Below are 22956 nucleotides of genomic sequence, written 5' to 3'. Positions count from 1 at the left end.
ACGTATAGAACAATGGAATTTACAGATTAAAGAGAGAAAAACATTTATAAAGAAGAATGAAAGGCTATGTTTTGGGGGGGGGGGCATGTAAGACCTAAAAGGAACGTGTAAAACAGCCTTGGGAAAAAACCTCCAGCTACTTTTGCAGAAGTCTGGCTTGTCCAGTAACCAAAATTGGAGAACAGCCTTTGGAATTCCACTGTCAAGTGGTTGCTGTGGTAAACTTGCTGGATTGCCTATCTACATTTAAAATCTATTTTGGACTGTTGCCTTAAAGGGGGTGTGTAGTTGGGAGTCAGGTAATTAGAAATTTTAGGATTTATTACAGTATTAAGTAACTGTAATTTTATGTATGTGCTTGCAATCTTTTCTTTCATTAATAAATGTTTTAGTTTATTTTTTTAAATCTCTAAAGGTGCCAGTGGGCTCATTACTTCTGAATTCAGCACACAAATCTTCTCATAATAAATATAAATTGCAAAACCATTGTGAATTTCCCTTGTGGATTTGGTCCATCTGGCGCACATCACCTGCCATGTCATAACACGGTGTCTGCAAATTTTGAAATTGGACTTCTGCTTCCCAAGTCCATATTATTTAAGTAAATGGCCCAAATAATTTATTTAAACACTGCTTATACCTTTTTATATACAGCTGGTTTTAGGTGCAATAAGTTAATTACCCAGTGTCAGTTTCTGCTTCCAGGATGGAATGACCTACTCATATATTTCTTGGGAAATTTAAATTTGCAGATATAATCTAATTTCCCTGAACAATTTAGCTACATTCCTGGATCCTGTCCTTAACTGTTAATGCTAAACTCATTACATTTGGACTGTAAATTTGAATGTAGTTAACTATAATGAACATGATTAAGTCCACCGAATTTTCTGAAATCGGCATGCAAAATGTATCTTGCTTGTGGAACGCCATCCCTAAACCAAAAGAACATGATCACTTTTCAGCACAAGGTCTTCCTGTCTAGATACACTGAGCTTCACAAAGGGAAAAAATTGCAGGGCCAGAGAGTGGGACTAGCTAAATTGTTCTTGCAGAGCCCCAGCATGGACTTGACTGGCTGAAGGGCCTCTTTTGTGCAGCAATCATTCTATGATTCTATTTGATTCATGAGTAAACTGGCATTTGTTACATTTTCATTAAGCCATTTTGTCTACTTCACGGCTACATCATAGAAGTCTATGTTACTCAGTTGTTTAATAACATTTTAACTTAACTACTGGAGCAGAAGTGTGGAAGGAACTTATGTTCAATGTGGTTACTTTCCTACCGCAGAAGTGCAACCTCAATTATATTGACCCACACTGTGGTTTATTGAATTTTATTATAAGATAATAAGACGTAGGAGCAGAAGTAGGCCATTCAGGTCTGCTCTGCCATTCAATGAGATCATGGCTGATCTGATCAACTCGACTTTCCTGCCTTTTCCCCATCACCTTTGATTCCCTTACTGATTAAAAATCTGTCTATCTCAGCCTTGAATATACTTAACGACCCAGCCTCTAAAGCTGTCAGTGGTAAAGAATTCCACAGATTAACTACCCTCTGATAGAAGAAACTGCTCCTCATTTCTGTCTTAAATAGGCGAGCCTTTACTCTGAGATTATGTCCTCTGGCCCTAGACTCTCCCACAGGGGAAAGCAACCTCTCAGCATCTACCCTGTCAAGCCTCCTAAGAATCTTACATGTTTCAATAAGGTCGCCTCTCATTCTTCTACACGCCAATGAGTACAGGCCCAACCTAGTCAACCTCTTCTCATAAGAAAATCCCTCCATACCTTCTCTGGACTGCCTCCAATGCCAGGTAATCTTTTCTTAGATAAAGGGACAAAAACTGTTCAGAGTATTCTAGGTGTGGTGTAACTAGTGCCTTGTATAGTTTTAGCAAGGCTTCCCTATTTTTATACTCCATTCCCTTTGAAATAAAGGCCAACATTCCTTCTGCCTTCCCTATTACCTGTTGAACTTGTATGCTAGCTTTTTGAGATTTATGCACGAGGACCCCCCAAATACCTCTGTGTTGCAGCTTTCAGCAGTCTTTCTCCATTTAAATAATATTCAGCTCTACTATTCTTCCTGCTGAAGTGCATAACCTCACATTTTCCCACAAAAATACATACCATCTGCCAAGTTTTTGCCCACTCACTTAACCTGTCTATATCCCTTTGCAGACTCTTTGTGCCATCCTCACCACTTGCCATCCAAACTATTTTTGTGTCATCCGCAAACTTGGCGATAGTATGTTCATTTCCCTCATCCAAGTCATTAATATATATTGTAAATAATTGTGGCCCCAGCACTGATCCTTGTGGCACTCCACTAGTTACAGGTTGCCATCCTGAAAATGCCCCACTTATCCCAACTCTCTGTCTTCTATTAGTTAACCAATTCTCTATCCTTGCTAATATACTACCCCCAACACCATGAGCTCTTAACTTATTAAGTAGCCTTATGTGTGGTACCTTATCGAATGCCTTTTGGATGTTTGTTACCTCCTCAAATATTTCTAATAAATTTGTCAGGCATGATTTCCCCTTCATGAAGCCATGCTGACTCTGCTTGACTATATTGTGCATTTCTAAATGCTCTGCAATTACATCCTTTATAATAGATTCTAACATTTTCCCAATGACGGATGTTAAGCTAATTGGCCTATAGTTGCCTGCTTTTTGGCTCCCTCCCTTTTTGAATAAGGGTGTTATATTGGCAGTTTTCCAATCCTCTGGGACTTTTCCAGAATCTAAGGATTCTTGGAAGATTCCTGCCAGTGCATCCACTTTCTCTGCAGCTACTTACTTTAATATCCTAGGATGCAACCCATCAGGTCCAGGGGTCTTATCGGCCTTTAGCCCCATTAGTTTCCCTAGTACTTTTTCTCTAGTGCTAGTTATTGTATTTATTTCCTCCCCCAACTTTTGCCCCTTGATTATTTAGTATTTTTGGAATGCTATTAGTGTCTTCCACAGTGAAGACTGATACAAAGTATATATTCAACTGCTCTGCAATTTCAAAGTTCCCCATTATTATTTGCCCAGCCACATTCTCTAAGGGACCTATGTTCACTTTGGCCTCTCTCTTCCTTTTTATATATTTAAAGAAGCCTTTACTGTCCATTTTTATATTACTTGCTAGTTTACCCTCAAAGTTTATTTTCTCCCAATATTTTTTTTTGGTCATCTTCTGTTGGTTTTTAAAACTTTCCCAATCCTCTGGCTTACCACTAATCTTTGCCACATTGTATGTCTTTTCTTTCAATTTCATACACTCCTTAACTTCCTTGGCTAACCATGGTTGGTTTATCCCCTTCCTAGAATTCTTCCTCCTCACTGGGATATATTTTCATTGAGTCATTGTCGCGGAAATCGGAGTGAACACTCAGACCCAGGAGGTTTGTCTCGGAAGCCTTTATTAATCGTGATATCACGGAGAGCCCAGTAGCATACAAGGCAGCTAGCTGACACTCTGAGGAAGCATCAGAGCACACAGATATTTATAGTAGAAGTTGTACATATCAAAGAGCTTGAAGGTGATAAGACTGTCTAACTTTCAATGATCAATTACATTGAGAATCATTGTCACACAATTAGTCTATTCTAAGTTTATGACTATACAGGATATTGGGGGAAGCTCACGTAGTAATAAAAAGTGAGACAGAGAATAGATAACCATGCTTGACCTTATCTTTAGTGCTAGGGGGTGTGCACTCTAGAGAACAGATGACCATTGCTTGATCCTGTCTCCTTGTGTTGGGGGCAGACATCCTAGCCTTGTCTCAAGGATTCTAGGAAGCTTGTTTATGATACTCCTTTTTCTCCTTTCCTGCTCAATTAGCTGGCAGCTGCAGGTGTGCCTGCTAGAACAAAAGAGGGAACTGTGCTATAGTATTCCACTATGGTGCTAACTAGAGAGGGAACTGTGCTGTAGTATTCCACTATGGTGCTAACTAGAGAGGGAACTGTGCTGTAGTATTCCACTATGGTGCTAACTGTTTAACCCTTAGTTGACCTGTAGATGTATTTTATTCTTCCACAGTCATGAACTATTTTGTTAAACGCCTGCCATTGTTCATTAACTGTGTTTTCTGCTAAACTCCTTTCCAAGTCCACTCCAGCTAACTCTGCCCTCATTCCTTTATAATTACCCTTAGTTGTTTCCAACCCATTTCTCACTCTCAAACTGAATGCTAAATTCTACTGTGTTATGGTCAGTTTTCTAGGGGATCTTTTACTCTGAGACCATTTATTAAACCTGCCTCCTTACACATTGCCAGGGATCAAAATAGCCTGATCCCTGGTTGAATCCACAACATATTGTTTGAGGAAACTATCCCGAATACTATGAATTCTTGCTCATGGTTACCTCTGCCAATTTGATTTTCCCAATCTACAAGACTAAAGTCACCCATGATTAATGTACTGCCTTTTTTACATGCCATCATTATCTCCTGCTTTATTCTCTGTCCTACAGTATAGCTACTGTTCAGGGGCCTATCGACTACTTCCACCAGTGTCGTCTTCCCCTTGTTATTTCTTACCTCCACCCTTTTGGATTCTACATCTTCCGATCCAAGGTCATTTCTTGCTATCAGACTTATTCCATCTCATGCTAAAAAGGCTACCCCATCACCCTTTCCTTCCTGCCTGTCCTTTCGAAAAGTCACATACCCCTGAATATTTGGTTCCCAGATTTGATCGCCTTGTAATCATGTCTCTGTAATGGCTATAAGATCATACCATTAACATCTGTGCCGTTAATTAATTAATTTTGTTCTGAATACTATGTGCATTTAAGTAAAGAGCCATTCATTTTGCCTTTTCATCATTTTTCCTCTTTTGACCCTATTTGCTGCTGTTTTTTAATGTTTGGACACTCTTTCCCTTCCTGTCACACTCTGGGTATCATTGCCTAAATAGCTGCCCTGCAAGGCTGCCATATCCTTTTGCTTTGTAAGCCTCGTATCCCCTCTCCAGAACCCTCCCCGCATCTATTTAGTTTAAAGTCCTCTCTACAGCCGTAGTTATTCGATTCAGCAGGATACTGGTCCCAGCACGGTTCAAGTGAAGCCCGTCCCACCGGAACAGCTCCCTTCTACCCCAGTACTGGTGCCAGTGCCCCATGGACTGAAACCCAGTCCTTCCATACCAATCTTTGAGCCACACATTTAACTCTTTGACTTTATTTAGCCTGTGCCAGTTTGCCCGTGGCTTGGGTAGTAATCCTGAGATTACAGCCTTGGAGGTTCTGCTTTTTAATTTAGCTCCTAACTGTTCAAATTCTTTCAGCAGAACCTCCTTTCTAGTCCTATCAATATCATTGATACCAACGTGGATGACAACAATGACTAATTAGGCAGGGGGAGGGGACACATCATAATACAGTAAAACAATCAAGTCAGAGGGAGTACAGCTGCATTAAGTTTCAAGGAAGTAAGGCAAGGTTGGATGGCCTCTACTTTAATGCCAGGAGTATTACAGGTAAAACGGATGAGTCAAGGGTGAGGATTGACACGTGGAATTGTGATATAGCAGCCATCACTGAGACGTGGTTGAGGGAAGGGCAGGATTGGCAGCTCAACATTCCAGGATATAGAATCTTCAGGCGAGACAGGGGAGGAGGTATAAGAGGAGGAGGCATTGCATTATTAGTTAAGGAGTCAGTTACTGCAGTAAGGAGAAATGATACCTGGGAGGGGGCGTCGAATGAAGCTTTGTGGGTAGAGCTTAGGAATAAAAAAGAGGCAGCCACATTCTTAGGTGTTTACTATAGACCCCCAGATAGTCAACGGGAAATTGAGCAGCAAATATGTGCACAATTTGTGGAGGTGTGTAAAAACAATAGGGTAATTATATTAGGTGATTTCAACTTTCCCAACATTAATTGGGATAGACATAGTGTTAAGGGCTTGGATGGAGTGGATTTCTTGAAATGTGTACAGGAGAACTTTTTAGGTCAATATGTAGAGGGTCCAACAAGGGACGGCGCAGTGCTGGACCTAATTCTGGGGAATGAAGCCGGACAGGTGGCTGAGGTGGTGGTGGGCGAGCATTTTTGTGATAGCGACCACAACATGGTACAGTTTAAGTTTGTTATGGACAAAGAAATAGACAAGTTGCAAAAAAATGTTTTGGATTGGGGGAGAGTCGATTTTAGTAAAATAAGGCAGGATCTGGCTAAGGTAGACTGGGAACAGTTACTTGTGGGGAAATCTACAGAGGAACAGTGGGGGGTGTTCAAAAAGGAAATGGGGAGGCTCAACATGTTCCCTCTAGGGTGATAGGAAGGAGTAACAAGCCCAGAGAACCATGGATGACCAGAGATATTCAGGTTACGATGAGAAGGAAAACAGAGGCTTTTAGCAGGTACAAGGGAAACAAATCAGCAGAGGCATTAGTGCAGTACAGAAGGTGCAGGGTGGAGCTTAAGAAAGCAATTAGGAGAGCAAAGAGGGGATATGAGAAAGCTCTGGCTGGTAAAAGTAGGGAAAATCCCAAGATATTCTTTTAGTATATCAATGGTAAGAGGATAACCAGGGAAAGAATAGGGCCCATAAGGGATCAAGGGGGCAATCTATGGGTGGAGCCAGAGGATATCGCTAGAGTGTTGAATGAATACTTCACATCCGTCTTCACCCAAGAGGATGAGGATGAAGGTATCGAACTCAGGAAGAGAGACTGCAAGGTTCTTAAGCAAACTGATATAGGGAGTGACAAGGTATTGGAGGTGTTGGCAGGCTTAAAAGTGGACAAATCTCCAGGTCCAGATGATTTGTGTCCCAAACTGCTGAGGGAGGCAAGGGAGGAGATCGCAGGGGCTCTGACCCAAATTTTTAATTCCTCTCTGGCCACGGGAGAGGTGCCAGAGGACTGGAGAACAGCTAATCTGGTTCCGCTATTTAAGAAGGGTTGTAGAGATAAGACAGGAACTACAGGCCAGTGAGCCTCACGTCAGTGGTAGGGAAACTATTGGAGAAAGTTCTGAAGGAGAGTATCTATCTCCACTTGGAGAGGCAAGGTTTGATCGGGGATAGTCAGCATGGCTTTGTCAGAGGGAGGTCATGCCTAACAAATTTGATTGAATTTTTCGAGGAGGTGACCAGGTGTGTAGATGAGGGTAGTGCAGTTGATGTAGTTTATATGGATTTCAGCAAAGCCTGTGACAAGCTCCCACATGGGAGACTTATAAAGAAACCAAATGCACATGGGATACAGGGTAATTTGATAAGGTGGATTCAAAATTGGCTTAGTTGTAGGAGACAAAGGGTGATGATAGAAGGATGCTTTAGTGACTGGAAGCCAGTGTCCAATGGCGTACCACAGGGATCTGTGCTCGGTCTCCTATTATTTGTCATTTATATAAACAACATAGATGACTATGTGGAGGGTAGGATTAGTAAGTTTGCGGATGACACAAAAGATTGGCCGGGTGGTTAACAGTGAGGTTGAGTGTCTTGGGCTACAGGAAGATATAGACGGGATGGTCAAATGGGCAGATAAGTGGCAGATGGAATTTAACCCTGAAAAATGAGAAGTGATACACTTTGGAAGGAGTAATTTGACAAGAAAGTATTCAGTGAACAGCATGACACTAGGAAATTCTGAAAAACAAAGGGACCTTGGTGCGTGGGTCCTTAGGTCTCTGAAGGCAGAGGGGTATGTTAGTGGGGTGGTGAAAAAGGCACATGGGACACTTGCCTTTATCAATCGAGGTATAGATTACAAAAGCAGGGAGGTCATGCTGGAGTTGTATAAAACCTTGGTGAGGCCACAGCTGCAGTACTGTGTGCAGTTCTGGTCACCACATTATAGGAAGGATGGGAGGGGATGCAGAGGAGATTCACCAGGATGTTGCCTGGGATGAAACATTTAAATTATGAAGAGAGGTTGGATAGACTTGGGTTGTTTTCGTTGGAGCAGAGAAGACTGAGGGGCGACCTGATCGAGGTGTACAAGATTATGAGGGGCATGGACAGGATGGATAGGGAGCAGCTGTTCCCCTTAGTTGAAGGGTCAGTCACGAGGGGGCATAAGTTCAAGGTGAGGGGCAGGAGGTTTAGGGGGATGTGAGGAAAAACGTTTTTACCCAGAGGGTGGTGACGGTCTGGAATGCACTGCCTGGGAGGGTGGTGGAGGTGGGTTGCCTCAAATCCTTTAAAAAGTACCTGGATAAGTACTTGGCATGTCATAACATTCAAGACTATGGGCCAAGTGCTGGTAAATGGGATTAGGTAGGTAGGTCAGGTGTTTCTCACGAGTCGGTGCAGACTCGATGAGCCGAAGGGCCTCTTCTGCACTGTGATTCTGTGACATTGGATCTCTCCCCTTTCACTCCAAATTCCTCTCCAGCCCCGAGGAGATGTCCTTAACCCTGGCACCAGACAGACAACACAGCCTAAGGGACTCATGCTCACGACTGCAGAGGGCAGTATCAATTCCCCTAATTATACTGTCCCCTATCACTACAACGTTCATATTTCCTCTCCCCACTTGAATGACTCCCTGTACTACAGGGCTGAGGTCAGTTCGCTCATCCTCACTGTAGTCCCTGTTCTCGTCCACACAGCTTGCAAGAACCTCGTAACTGTTGGACTATTGCAGGGGCTGAGCTCCTCGAATGTTACCCCGTGGGTCCCTATACCTGCCTCACCTGCAGTCACACCCTCCTGAATTTGAATTACCTAATCTTCTGGAGCAAAGTGTCCAGGTAACTGTCCCCATCCCTGATGTGGCACAATGTCTGCAGCTCGGACTCCAACTTGGATCCGAAGTTCCTCGAGCTGCAAACACTCACTCCAGATGTGTTCACTCTGGATCATCTTGGTGTCCAGCAGTTCCCACATGCTGCAGCTGCAACACATCACCTGTCTTGCCATCGCTAACTTATTTTATTTGATTAATTGATTAGTTACTCTAGTGTCCCCGCTCTTTACACTTTATTGTAATTTTTTTTACACCAGTATCGATCTTATGCTTAACAAGTTATTTTTAAGAAAGAGAAAATAAAGACTAGAGACCTAAACACAAACTATAGACCTTAATTTTATTTTAAAGTCTAGAAATACTCATCAATCAGATACTCTCCCCACTCTTTGTTTAAAATGAACTCTCCGCACTCACCCCGCTCGGTTTTTAAAATGAACTCTCTGCACTCACCCCGCTCGGTTTTTAAAATGAATTCTCCACACTCACCCCGCTCGGTTTTTAAAATGAATTCTCTGCACTTTCCCACGCAGTTTTTAAAATGAATTCTCCACACTCACTCTGCACGGTTTTTAAATGAATTCTTGTACGTGCTCATGTATTATTAATGCCAGTCTGGCCTAAGCTGGTATCCTGTCATTTTAATCAAATTTGTATTGCACAAACAGTAATAAAATTGTATTTTAATTTGATTCAACTGAATTACATGAGAACACTACAATCAGCCCTTTGTAACATTGTTAAAACAAAAAAGACAAATTTTCAGATTTGGGGAGTGCAAATTAAAAATACAAAATGTTGGAACTACAGAGCCAGCAGCTAACATCTGTAAAGAGAAAAGGCAGGTTGACATTTCAGAACAATGTTGAATGCTGCACACATGGAATATCATAACCTACCTTTTTTATAGATACCAATTGAGCTGCTGTGACTCTTAGTTGGCTTATTTAGAAACTGGATATTATTTTTAAAATGTTTTAGTCTTATAATTATCCATTTAGTACAAGCCACAAGGGTTATATTTGCCCATGTAGCCTTGTTAGCAAAATATTGTACTATAACCATGAAGTATCTTCAGATTAACTTTTATATATGAGTTGATTGAAGCGTACTTGGAAAATGTACACCTGGATGAGCAGTGCAAAACTTGAAGTAAATGGGAAAGAAATACAAACTTTATTTCTGGATCAGGTGAACGTCTTCCCACTGTCATCCAGTAGGGTGGGACTGCATTCACCTGGTTCCATTCTTATCTATTTAAACATAGCCAAAGTATCACTTGCAATGGATTCTCTTCCTGCTCCTGCAAGAAGTTACCTCTGATGTCCTCCAAGGATCTATCCTTGGCTCACTTATATTTCTCATCTAAATGCTGCCCCTCGCAACATCATCCAAAAATAAAGCATTAGTTTCAACATGTCTGCTAGCGACACCCAGGTCTACCTCACCACCACTTCTTTCGATTCCTCCACTGTTGCTAAATTTTCATACTGCTTATTCGTACTGGTACTGGGTGAGCATAAATTTTCTCCAATTAAATATTGAAAAGACGAAAGTCATTGTCTTCAGTCCCCCCTAAAAATTCCATGACTTAGCCACTGTCTCCATCCCTTTCCCTGGCAACTGTCTGAGGCTGAACCAGACTATGCACAATCTGAGTGTCATATTTGACCCCAAAGTGAGTTCCATATATGCACCATCACTAAGATTGCTTCTTTCCACCTCTATAACGTCACCTGAGTCTGCCCTGTTTCAGCTTATCTGCTGCTAAAACCCTCACCCATGCCGTTGCCACCTCTAGGCTTGACTATTCTAATCTACTCTTGGCTGGCTGCCCATGTTTTACACTCTGTAAACTTGAGGTCATCCAAAACCCTGTTGCTCATGTCCTAACTCGCACCAAGTCCTGTTTATCCACCATCTTGTGCTCACTGACCTACATTGAGCTATTTCTTGAATGTGAGCCAATCGTGAAATCCTCATCTTGTTTTCAAATCCCTCCTTGGCTTCGCCCCTCTCTATCAATACAAACTCCTCCAGCCCGCCCCACAACTCTCCGAGATATAATTTCAGCCTTTTCAGCATCTCCAAGTTTAATTGTTCCACTACTGGCAGCCGTGCCTAAAGCAGTTTAGGCCCCAATCTATGGAATTCTATAGTTCCATGTCAAAATTTTCCTTGATAATTTTCTTGTGAAGCACGTTGGTACATTTGATTACATTAAAAGTGCTATATAAAGTTAAGTTGTTATAACTATTAAAGCTTAAAAAACAGAAATGCATTGCCATTTCTGACCCGTAATCCTGCCACTTATGTCAACATGCAGTGGGAAACGTTACACTAAACATGTAAAATGTATTCTGTATAATTCTAATAACATTAAACCAATGCTTTTAATTCACATTAGAAACTAATTAGAATCAATAAACAATAATATTATTCATTTGTTATACAGTAGAAGCCTATATTCAAGTCAAAAATTGAACTAAAACTGCATGCCTAGAAGACTCATTTGTTGACACTAGAACTAGCAGATAGAACTCCACAGCACCAGAACAATACATGGCTTTGGAATACACTGCCTGTAAAGTAATGGATACAGATTCAATGGTAGCATCCACGAGGAAATATTATAAATGCTAGAAGGAGAAAAAGATTGCAGGGACATAGGTAAAATATTGGGGAGTGGGGCTAACTGAAGTACTCCTTGAAACAGCCAGTACAGAATCAATGGACTGAATGGCCTCCACCATGCTGTACCATTTTATGATTGTATATCAGAAATCCATGGATTCATGCCCTACTCCAGGAAATGATCACAATCTGATGAGTAATAAGGAATCTATGCATCCTTAAGAGTTCTTATTTCCCAAATTAAATCATGTCCAAGGAACTCTAGCCAACATTTCTACCTCAACTCCCTCTCTTCAGGTACCCTTAAAAGGGCATTGGCGACCGTGGATTCCCAAGTGTTGGTTCATGACAAGGTACTGCAGTGGCTTACTGTTGCCTTCTGCAGGCTCAGACAGACCAGGAAACCTTCCTGCTCTTACTACCTGATATAGGTACATAAGAAGGATTTGCAGGTTAACACTGTTTGATCACATTATGAACGCACCATCTGTGGTCATCAAGTCCCTGAGTGGGACTCAAAGCCAGAGCTTCTGGTTCAGAGGTAGGGACACTACCTACTATGTCTCAAGACTTCCCTCCCTCCCTCAACTACCAAAAACTGGTTAATCATTTATCTAAGTAATGTATGAGAGATTTTGCTGTATTTATCAAGATAACAGTGATTGCACAGTAAGTATAAGAATCATTAAAGAGCTATGACAAGGCAATTGTCATGAAGAGATATTAATGTCTATAATGTTATTGGAAATTATTTAAAATAGAGTTCTAGTGGGGTCTGTGTTTACATGTGTGTCTTAATTGGATTAAAGCCAGCTAGTCTGGGTGCTTTGAAGTATGGTACTTTTGAGATGTTAATTAGGTAAATGTAAGGAGGGTAGTAGGTAAAGTGTAAATTTGCATTTGTTAAAAGAAACTATTAAGATTGCGGGTGAAATCTTGCACCTAGCTAGAAGACACCAAGCAATCAATATTTTGCCTCAGTTTTCACAGTGGAGGACACTAGTACCACCCCAATAGTAACGAGTAATGCAGAGGATATAGAGGAGGAGGAACTTAGAACAATCACCATCACTAGAAGTATACTTTGAAGTATAGTAGTTTTGAGATGTTAATTAGGTAAATTAAGGAGGGTAGTAGGTACCATCACTAGAGAAAATGTACTGAGCAAATTATTGGGATTAAAGGGTGAGAAGTCCCCAGGACCTGATGGCCCACATCCCAGAGTCTTAAAGGAAGTGGCAGCAGAGATAGTGGATGCATTGGTTATAATATTCCAAAATTCCATGGATTCTGGAAAGGTCCCAGTGGATTGGAAAAATGTTAATATAACGCCCTTATTCAAAAAGGTTGGCGGGGGGTGCGGGGGTAGGCAGAAAGTAGGAAACTATAGACCAGTTAGTTTAACGCCTGTCTTTGGGAAATTGTTGGAATCCATTATTAAGGAAATAGTAATGGGGCATTTGGAAAGTCAAAATGCAATCCATCAGAGTCAGCATGGTTTTATGAAGAGTAAATTGTGTTTGAATAATTTGCTAGAGTTCTTTGAAGATGTGACAAACAAAGTGGATAATGGGGATCCTGTAGATGTAGTATATCTGAACTTCCAGAAGGCCTTTGCTAAGGTGCCGCACAAAAGATTAATACACAAGATAAGATCACACGGAGTTAGGGGTAATACATTAGCTTGGATAGGGGATTGGCTAACCAACAGAAAGCAGAGAGTCGGGATAAATGGGTCTTTTTCTGGATGGCAAGCTGTAACTAGTGGGGTGCCACAGGGTTCAGTCCTTGGGCCCCCAACTATTTATAATCTATATTAATGACTTGGATTCAGGGATAGAAGGTACTATAGCTAAATTTGCAGATGCCACCAAAATAGGTGGGAAAATAAGTTGCAAGGAAGAAATAATAAAGGCAACTTATTACTTAAATGGAGAGAAGCTTCAGAATGCTTCAGTGCAGAGGGATCTGGGTGTCCTCGTGCATGAATCGCTGAAAGCTAGTATGCAGGTACAGCTGGTAATAAGGAAGGCAAATGGAATTTTGGCATTTATTGCGAAAGGAATAGAGTATAAAAATAGGAAAGTGTTGTTGCAACTGTACAAGGCTTTGGTGAGACCGCACCTGGAGTACTGTGCACAGTTTTGGTCCCCTTACTTGAGGAAGGATGTAGTTGCACAGGAGGCGGTTCAGAAGATGTTCATTAGATTGATTCCAGAGATGCGGGGCTTGTCTTATGAGGAGAAATTGAGCAGTTTAGGCCTATACTCGCTAGAGTTTAGAAGGATGAGAGGAGATCTAATTGAGGTATATAAGATGCTAAAGGGGATAGGCAAAGTAGACGTGGAGCGGATGTTTCCCCTGTGGGGGAATTCTAGAACGAGAGGCCATAGTTTTAGGCTAAGGGGTGGTAGACTTAAATCAGAGATGAGGAGGAATTACTTTTCTCAAAGGGTCGTGAATCTGTGGAATTCACTACCTCAGAGTGCAGTGGATGCCAGGACGCTGAATAAATTTAAGTAGGAGATAGACAGATTTTTAATTAGTAATGGGTTGAAAGGTTATGGGGAGAGGGTGGGAAATTGGAGTTGAGGCCAAAATGAGATCAGCCATGATCGTAATGAATGGCGGGGCAGGCTCGAGGGGCTGAATTGCCTAGTCCTGCTCCTAGTTCTTATGTTCTAATGTGTTTTTTTTTTTCAGCTTACTAATAAAATTGGTGGGGTGAAAGGATGTTATTGTTAGAAGAGGTAAAGTTAAAAGCCTAATGATACTATGGAAAATTTACATTCAAAGAGAAAGATATGTATAAAGGAGAGAGGACATTGTGTGTAGAGGCATTTTAAGATCCAACAAATGTTAGAAGCTTCCAGCCTGTATGCCTCAAGCTGCAGTCTACAAGGACCCAGAGCTGAAAGAAACTCATTTTGAATGCGACTGTCCAGGGTGTGCTTTGCCAGGTGTCTGTTTAAATCTATGAGATTTACTGTTGCCTTAACGGTGGTGTAACAGAATCAGATTAATTAGGAGATTTTTGTAGTTTTATAGTAGTAATTTTGTAGATGTATGTATGTTTACACAATCTTTCTTGTATTAATAAATGTTTAATTTAGTTTTATAAAAGCTCCTGAGACTCGGTGGTCTTATTACTACTGAATTCAAAGCCTGCATCTCGAAACATCCAAATTGCAAAAATGGTTTACGACAGTTGTTTCAAGTTTCCCTCTGGGATTTGGACAACTCAGCCTTTACCATCAGCTGCTTCATAATAGCAAGATACAAATTCAAGTGCTTTCCCCCTAAAATAACTGCATTCTATGGGATTTAGAAACCATGCTGCAATCCTTGATGAAAGCAAATTACACAAACAAATGAACATTTTTATGGAAGAAAAGGTTGGCAACATCACATGTTCCATTTCAGATCCAGTACTGCTGGGCCAACAATCTGTAGACTTGTACATTGCTGCTAAATACTGCATATAGCAATGCAGTTCTTAAGCAAGAAACAAGATCTGCCATTTTTTAATAATGTCAATGTATATCAAAAAGTACTTACCAGTCCATGATATTGGTGGACAAAGCAGCTGAGAAGCCAAGCATGTTAAAGCTGATTTCTGTGACTGTACACAACGCCAATCCACCCATTATAGGCATTAAAGACATATTAACCCATAAACCTAGAATTACAATGCAGAAGAGGTAATGCAGTAAAACAACAACATGCATTTATGCAGCATTTAATGTAATAAAACATCCCAATGCATCGCACAGGAGCACTGTCAAATAAAGTTAGACACCAAGCCACATAAGGATAGATTAGGACAAATGGCCAAAAGCTTGGTCAGAGGTAGGTTTTAAAGGAGCATTTTAAAATAGATACAGGGGTTTAGGTAAAGAGCATTTTAAAGGAGATACAAAGAGGTTTAGGGAGGGAATTCCAGGGTTTAGGGCCTAGGCTACTGGAAGCATGGCAACCAATAGTGGAATGATTAAAATGGGGCATGCCAAAGAGGTTAGAATTACAGAAATGCAGGGATCTGAGGGTTGTAGGGCTGGAGAGGGGCAAAGCCATGAAGAGATTGAAAACAAGATTGGAAATATTAAAATTACGCCATTGCTTAATCAAGAGCCAATGTAAGTCAGTGAACACAGAGGTGATGGGTGAATGCCCAGAGTAAGAATACGAGCAGTTGACTTTGGATGTGCTCAAATTTATGAAGGGTTGAAGATAGCAAGCTGGCCAGACAAGCACTGGAGTAGTTATGGGTAGAGGTAACAAAGGCATGGATGAGGGTTTCAGTGACAGATGAGGTGAGGCAGGGCAGAGTCCATCATATTGGATAGGATTCCTGTTTGTGTGAATGATGTGTAAAATATTCGTACTGATTAAACTACGGTTTAGATATTTGTTGTGGCTTGATCTACAGGAATTTCTAAATATTCCAAGTACTGTCTAAGTTCCAGAAAGATGGGACAAAAGCCTGAGTAACAAGGGAAGTCTATTTTCCAGCATTATTTACATAGGCAAATTGACATTTATTACCACAATCCACAATTACACTGGGGACAAATTTTGGCAATATTGTTGTATTTTCTATTGAAGCAGGTTTTCTTACCTGTGTATTCTCCCAGAATAAGCCTAGACATAATTACGGTGAAGATTGGCGCTGAACTTTTTACAGTTTCTGCAAATGAAACAGCTACATTTTTTAGGCTTACCAGTCCCAAAACTACAGTAGTAAACCTGCACAACAACAAAAAAGAACAGTACATCAGTGAAACCTTTTAGTGAAACGTGAAAGCAAGCAGAAAGCACTGACATAGCTATTGTCAGAATCAGTCATGAACAAATACAAATTATATGAGATAATGTGTATTTGTGAGGTAAAGCCCTCAAGAGTTATTGCATTTATCATGGAGGCATCACTGTCATTGCAGTTTGGTGTTAAATTTAATAACATGACACATTTAGAGGGATCAAAAACACTGTCAATTATGAAATTTGATTAATAATGAATTCCCAATGTGTTTAATTTGATGCTTCATGACAATAATTAACTTGGTCGTTTATTCAAGCTGTTAGCTCAGAAAAATTGACTATTACTCCAATAGTTGGATGAAAACGTGTTAACTAATCATGGAATTTGCTGCTATGGCAATGTTAATGACAAACACCATGGCCTAGATTTCCAGCCCCGGAGTGGGATTCGCAAGTTGGGCCATTTCCTGATAGCGCAATCCTGCTTCCTGCTGGGCAGTGCACACCCATGCTATTTGCATGGGGCAGGGGCGTGCTGGAGTTGGGGCCACACGTCCAGAAGTAGGCCTGGAGGCAGGCAGATTAGAAGGGCTGCCTCCGTTCACTGGGACATTGGCCCAGTTCTGTAAATAAGTGTTAGGCACCCTAGCTCTCATCCTTCACCACCCTCCAAGACGGACGGAAACATGAAAATCCAGCCCCATAAGTTAGAATGCTATGCGTCCAGATTCTCTAGTAAATATTTGCTTTGAACCGATTAGAATGTCTCGCAGACAGCATTGTGGCATCTCAGAACTGAGGCCAATGGTCAAAGTAAAAACACATTGCGGTATGATGCTAGTCAAGGCCTCAAGGGTTTAACTGGATGTTTAAAGTTTGAATTGATGAACAGAAGCAAGTCCAAATTCACTTTTCAGTGCTAGTTTGCCTTAAAGGCTGTTTTTATATCTGTCTGGCCAGTTTATTAGAAATTCCCCTCCTCAACCCAGCCTTCCTACTGAGGTTGCATGAACAATATGGAAACCAGAGGGATTACAGTCTTCAGTTAGTCAAGCAGTCTGTAATCCCTGTGTTATTTCTTATTTGCTTTAGTTGTAGTAAGTTTCAAAATAGGCACATTGTGATGTGCCTTGACTACATTTACAATGCACATTAAATGATCTGTACTAAATATTTAAAAAGTCACATTTGGATGATGGTTTAAGGCTAGGAAACAGCTAACCACTCTCCCCAGATATACACAATTTATGTTGCTTTCCACATTGCAATAGTGACACTGTCTTAACTGCATCGCTGAATTAAAAAATTAACCTAATGAGGGTGGCGCAAGTGTTTCTTAATTTAAGCAGTAAATGATGATCTCTGTGATTACACAATAAAGACTGAGCCCACCAACACAATTCTACAACAGTCTAAGTGGCAGTGGCAATCATAATGGTGTTAATTCAGCAGACTCAATCTCACCATTGATTTTAATGGGTGACCGTTATGATAATTAGCTATTCAAATGTTTCAGCAAGAGGAACAGCGGAACAGTTGAAAACTCTCCAGAAATTATGGAATACCCTAAGTAACGGTTGAAGTTACTCATTCCATAACTTACTGGGACTTTTATGCCATAAATCAGGTCCTGCGATATCAATGTACCATTACAATGGTGCAAATCCTTGGCATATTCTAAACCTACAATTATAAAAAGAGTAAGCTATGAGGCTGCTTTTACCAGTGCAGGAACGTATAGAAGAAATTGAGAGTATAAGTAAACAAAACAATTGTGAGCAGAGAAATTTGTTTTGCAGCAAGTTTAAAAAGGTTGGGTTTGTTCTTTTTACAAAAAATAAGTTTGCTATGATTTACTGAAGTCTGCAAGCTTAAGCTAAGGACTAAAAATTGATCAAATTATTCATTATGGTGAAGGACTCAAATACTAATGCAGATAAGCTAAAAATTAGAAAGTCAAGGATAAAAATGGTAGAGTCCTTGTAGATAAAGGGTTACAAAGCTGTGCAATAAATTACTAAAAAAGGTACTGACATGAATGGTGTTTGCTTCTTTTTATAAATTAAAACGTAGAGGAAAGGGCCTGAGTGCACAATGCAGAATGTTATAAAATTATGATTTTTAAAGCCCATAAGAATGGAAATGAAGACAAGCATTTGTATCAAATCAACAGAAAAATGTTAATTGGCTCAAGTCAACAAAATGTGTTACAAAAACAAAAATTGCTGGAAAAACTCAGCAGGTCTGACAGCATCTGTGGAAAAGCAGAGTTAATGTTTCGAGTCAATATGACTCTTCTTCAGAACTAAAGAGAAGTAGAAATGTGGTGAAATATATACTGTTTAAGGAGGGAGGGCCAGGTGAAGCTGGATAGAAGGCCAGTGATAGAGGGAGGCAAAGGAGAGATTGCAAAAGCTGTCATAAACAAAAGGTCAAAGTGGTGTTGATATTGACTAAAGGAGGTGCTAATGGTGACATTAAGAGTAGAAAGCAGAATAAGCAAGTGACAGATGGACCTAGTGGAGGGGGTGGGGGGGGGGAACGGTGTCGGAGAAAAGATCAAAATAGGCTAAAAGGAGGGGATAAAACAATGAAATAAACTTTAAAAATAATAATAGAAATAGGTGGAAAAATATATAATATACACACATATAAAAATATAAACACTAAAAATAAATATTTGAAAAAAGGGGATCAAAAAGGGGTGAGGATGGAGGAGAGAGTTCATGGTCTGAAGTTGTTGAACTCAGCATTAAGTCCGGAAGGCCGTAAAGTGCCTAATCGGAAGATGAGGTGCTGTTCCTCCAGTTTGCATTGAGTTTCACTGGAACATTGCAGCAGGCCAAGGATGGACATGTGGGCATGAGAGCAGGGTGGTGTGTTGAAATGGCAAGCGACAGAGAGGTCTGGGTCATGCTTGCGGACAGACCGAAGGTGTTCCACAAAGCGGTCACCCAGTCTGTGTTTGGTTTCTCCGCATTGAGGTAGAGGAGACCGCATTGGGAGCAGCGAATGCAGTAGACCAAATTGAGGGAAGTGCTTCTAGCTAGAAAGGAGAGAGTTGGAGTGGTGCAAGGAACATATCTTTTTATTTCTGTTGGACTGTGAACTAAAATTACAATGGCTGCAGTTGAAAGACATGTCCACTGGAACAGTGTGAGGGACATATACAATATTGCTGTCCAGAACAGGGTGTGCTATGAAAGGCAGGATGGTGCCAAGGAGGAGTCTGGTATCTAACGGGGAACTGCCTGGCAATGTTTTAATTGGCTCCTGACCAGAGTTTGAGAGAGCAGTGCAGCAGAATAGCTCCTAGCCTGAAAGGAAAAAGGACATAAAACCTCTTTCTCCTGTGTGTGTGTAAGATTCCAGTAATCCTACAATAATAGCTAGCTGGCTTTTTCTCCTTATATCTCTATAACTTGCTCTCTTTGAAAACCCCTGTCAAGAGGCAATGGGGTAAATCACTGTTAAGGACATTGAAAGGCAAGCGCTCAAACCAGTGAACTAAAGACTGAAAGTGCTGGAAGGCCACCTCGTGTCATCAACAAGAACTGAAAGGAATTTGGAAGACATCGATCAAAATCAACCCATCGGATCCTGTACTCTGGAATTGGTGCTATTGAACTGTTTTATCCCACCCTTAAAATCCATGTTTTTTTGTGTCTTGTATGTGTGTGTATAGAGATTCAAGAAGGGGTAGAGTTTAGGTTATAGAGTTAGAAATTAGTATTCATATTTTCTTTTGCCACAGGTTAACGAAAGCTTGTTCAATAAACAGTTACTTACTTATTAAGTTTACAAACCTGGTGCTCATATTCTGTTAACCTAAACAATTTGGTGGGTTGATCAAACATTTTCACATTTGTCACAGCTCAGGGAGCAGTGGGGCTTGATATTGCAGCGCACTATCCCCAGTGAGTCGTGACAAAATTTGGGAGCTCGACCAAGATATTTTGGAACAAAAAATAACGATCAATTGGGTATAGATTTTGTAAGTAATAAAAGCTAAAAGGAAACACCAGGTTTGTACTGTCAAAAATAAGATGGCACTGGAAACTGCTGAAGTTTTCCTGCAAGTGGAAGAGATGTCCCTGACTATTTTACAAGGGATCCCAAAAGCCAGGTTAATCGAATCAGCAAGTAAATTAAGAGTAGGATTACCTGCCAAAGCTAGAAAGGCAGAGATAATTGAAGAGATGGCACAGCATTTGCAATTGGAAGGAATACCTGAGAGACCAAGGGGTGGTCCTTTGGAATGGGTTCAAATTAAGTTGCAAATAAAAAAAAATGGAACTAGAGGCAGCAGAAAAAGAAACAGTAGAGAAAGAAAAAGAAAAGGAAAGAGAAAGAGCATTTCAAAGGGAACAGGCAGGAAGGCAGGAGAGAGAAAGAAAATAAGAAAGGGAATTAGAAATGCAAAATCTTGATGTCCAGACAGAAAAGTTAGCAATGGAAGGAAGAATGAAGTAAAGAGACAGAGAGTACTGGCTGAAAAAGCTGGATTTTAAAAAGGAGACATCAGATGCTGAGGAAAGTTCTGATGACAAGAAAACCTTTAACCTAAAACCCAGTGCAGAGATGTTTAAATTTGTACAAGCTCTTCCAAAATTTGAGGAAAGGGATGTTGAAGCATTCATTATTTCATTTGTGAGATTGGCTAAACAGATGAATTGGCCAAAGGAAAACTGGACATTGCCCATGCAGAGCAAATTTACTGGTAGAGCACAGGAGATTTATGCTTCACTGTCAGAGGAGGTTTCTAGGGATTATAATGTGGTGAAAAAGGCCGTTTTGAGTGCATATCAGTTGGTCCCTGAAGCATACAGACAAGAGTTTTGAAATTTAAGGAAGCAGCCTGGGCAAACTTACGTTGAATTTGAGAGGATTAAGCAAAGTAGTTTTGACAGGTGGATACGATCATTAGGAGTTGAAGCTACCTATGAAATTCTCAGAGGCCATTCTCTTGGAAAGAATTTAAAAACTCTGTACCTTCTGTAATAAGAACCCATGTTGAAGACCAAAGGGTTGCAACTGCTAGACAGGCAGCAGTAATGGCTGATGATTATAAGTTGATCCATAAAACTTAACCTTTTTTCCATCACCCCCATAAATTTGAAAAGGATAGAAAGTGGGAGAGTGAAATGAAGGCAAGTAGCCAGGGTAAAGAATGGCTAGCTGGGAATACCTTGAGATCTCCTCCTCAGGTCAGGAAAGAAGATACTGAGAGTGAAGGTGAAACTCGAAGGCCTAAGTGTTTCCATTGTAATAAAGTGGGACACATTCGTTCAGAACGCTGGAAGTTGTGAGGGAGGCCCATAGGACTTATTGGAGTTTGTGAGAGAGAGTATGAAAAGAGAACTCAAAAAAGGAAATGCCATGGATCAAATTGTAGCTTTAGCAACAAATAAGGGTCTGGAGGTAAACAATGCTGTGAATGTAGTGAAGTGAATAAGGTAAATGAGAGATATAAAGGGTTTTTGTCTAAAGGAAAAATAACCCTTTTCATCAAATGATGCAGCTAAACCCATAACTATATTAAGGGATACAAGAACTATTCAAACTCTTTTGCTGGAGAAGGACCTAGTTTTCCCTCCAGGGAGTTCAATGAAAGCTAAAGTATTGGTAAACGGGATAAGTGGAGAGTATATCCCGGTTCCATTGTACAAAGTGCAACTGGAGTGTGATTTGTTGTCTGGATTGATGGCTGTAGGAGTAGTTAAGAAATTACCTGTAGATGGAGTTGATTTACTCCTGGGGAATGATTTGGCAGGAATGAAGATTATAGCTTCACCCATAATAATGGAAAGTCCGAGAGAGGCTAAAGAGATGGAGCAGTTACAAGAACAAGTTCCTGGTATTTTTCCATCATGTGTGGTGACCAGAGCAATGGTTAAACAAAGTCCGTCACCAGAGGTCAAACGTAATACCACGAACAGATGTTAGAGTAGCCAAAACTTTCTTTAAGGATGAGGATAATTCAAAGGAAGTGTTTGGCATGTCTTCATTAATTGAGGTTCAGAAAGCAGATCCAGAGTTAAACAAGTTAGCACAGTCAACTCACACTGAAGCTGAGGCTGAAGGAGTTCTGGAGTGCTATTACATTAAAAACTGAGTTCTGATGAGAAGGTGGAGGTACCCTCACAGACCTGAGGATGAGGAATGGATGGTTGTTCATCAGATAGTGGTACCAACCAAATATCGTAAAGAGATATTGCGAGTAGCACATGAAATTCCTATGCAGCAGATGTAGGAATACAGAAAACCCAAGCATCGATAAACAGGCATTTTACTTAGCCAAGACGTCATAAGGACATAGTGCAATTTTGTAAAATGTGTCATGCATGTCAGGTAGTAGGTAAATCTCAATATATAGTCAAACAGGCACCTTTAATACCCATGCCAGTTTTTGAGGAACCATTCAGTTGAGTATTAGTAGATTGTGTAGGACCCATTACCAAAACGAAAGCAGGACATCGGTATATCCTTACAATCATGGATATGACAACCCGATTTCCAGAAGCTATTCCTTTAAGGACAATTACAGCTAGTTTGATAGTGGAAAAGTTAACTCAGTTTTTCACTTGTATGGTCCACCAATTGCAATACATTCTGACCAAGGTTCTAACTTCTTAATGTCAAAAATTTTCCAAGACATAAATCAGCAATTGGGTATCAAACAACTAAAATCTACTGCTTATCACCCGCAGACACAGGGAGCATTAGAGAGATACCATCAGACTCTCAAAACCATGATTAAGACCTATTGCCATGAATACCTAAAGGATTGGGACAAAGCATTAGATTTCTTACAATTTGCTACCAGGGATTCTCCAAATGAATCTAC

At 40.6% G+C, this 22956-nt stretch overlaps 1 protein-coding gene across 3 annotated transcripts in view; it reads right to left on the bottom strand.

Annotated features, from left to right (window-relative positions):
- The window catches only part of LOC144690339 (solute carrier family 35 member E2A), a 49201-nt gene that overhangs the window by 13611 nt on the left and 12634 nt on the right, over nucleotides 1–22956 (bottom strand). For all 3 annotated transcript variants that reach the window (XM_078557702.1, XM_078557703.1, XM_078557704.1), the window contains exons 4-5: nucleotides 15967–16094; nucleotides 14907–15027 (exon numbers count right to left, since the gene is read on the bottom strand). In XM_078557702.1, the coding sequence (XP_078413828.1) occupies nucleotides 14907–15027; nucleotides 15967–16094 (249 nt within the window). The remainder of the gene's footprint in view (nucleotides 1–14906; nucleotides 15028–15966; nucleotides 16095–22956) is intronic.

The sequence above is a fragment of the Cetorhinus maximus genome, chromosome 15 (assembly GCF_964194155.1).
Source record: "Cetorhinus maximus chromosome 15, sCetMax3.hap1.1, whole genome shotgun sequence".
Taxonomy (NCBI): domain Eukaryota; kingdom Metazoa; phylum Chordata; class Chondrichthyes; order Lamniformes; family Cetorhinidae; genus Cetorhinus; species Cetorhinus maximus.
Note: the sequence above shows the minus strand (reverse complement) of the source record. Positions and strands in the feature narration are given on the sequence as shown.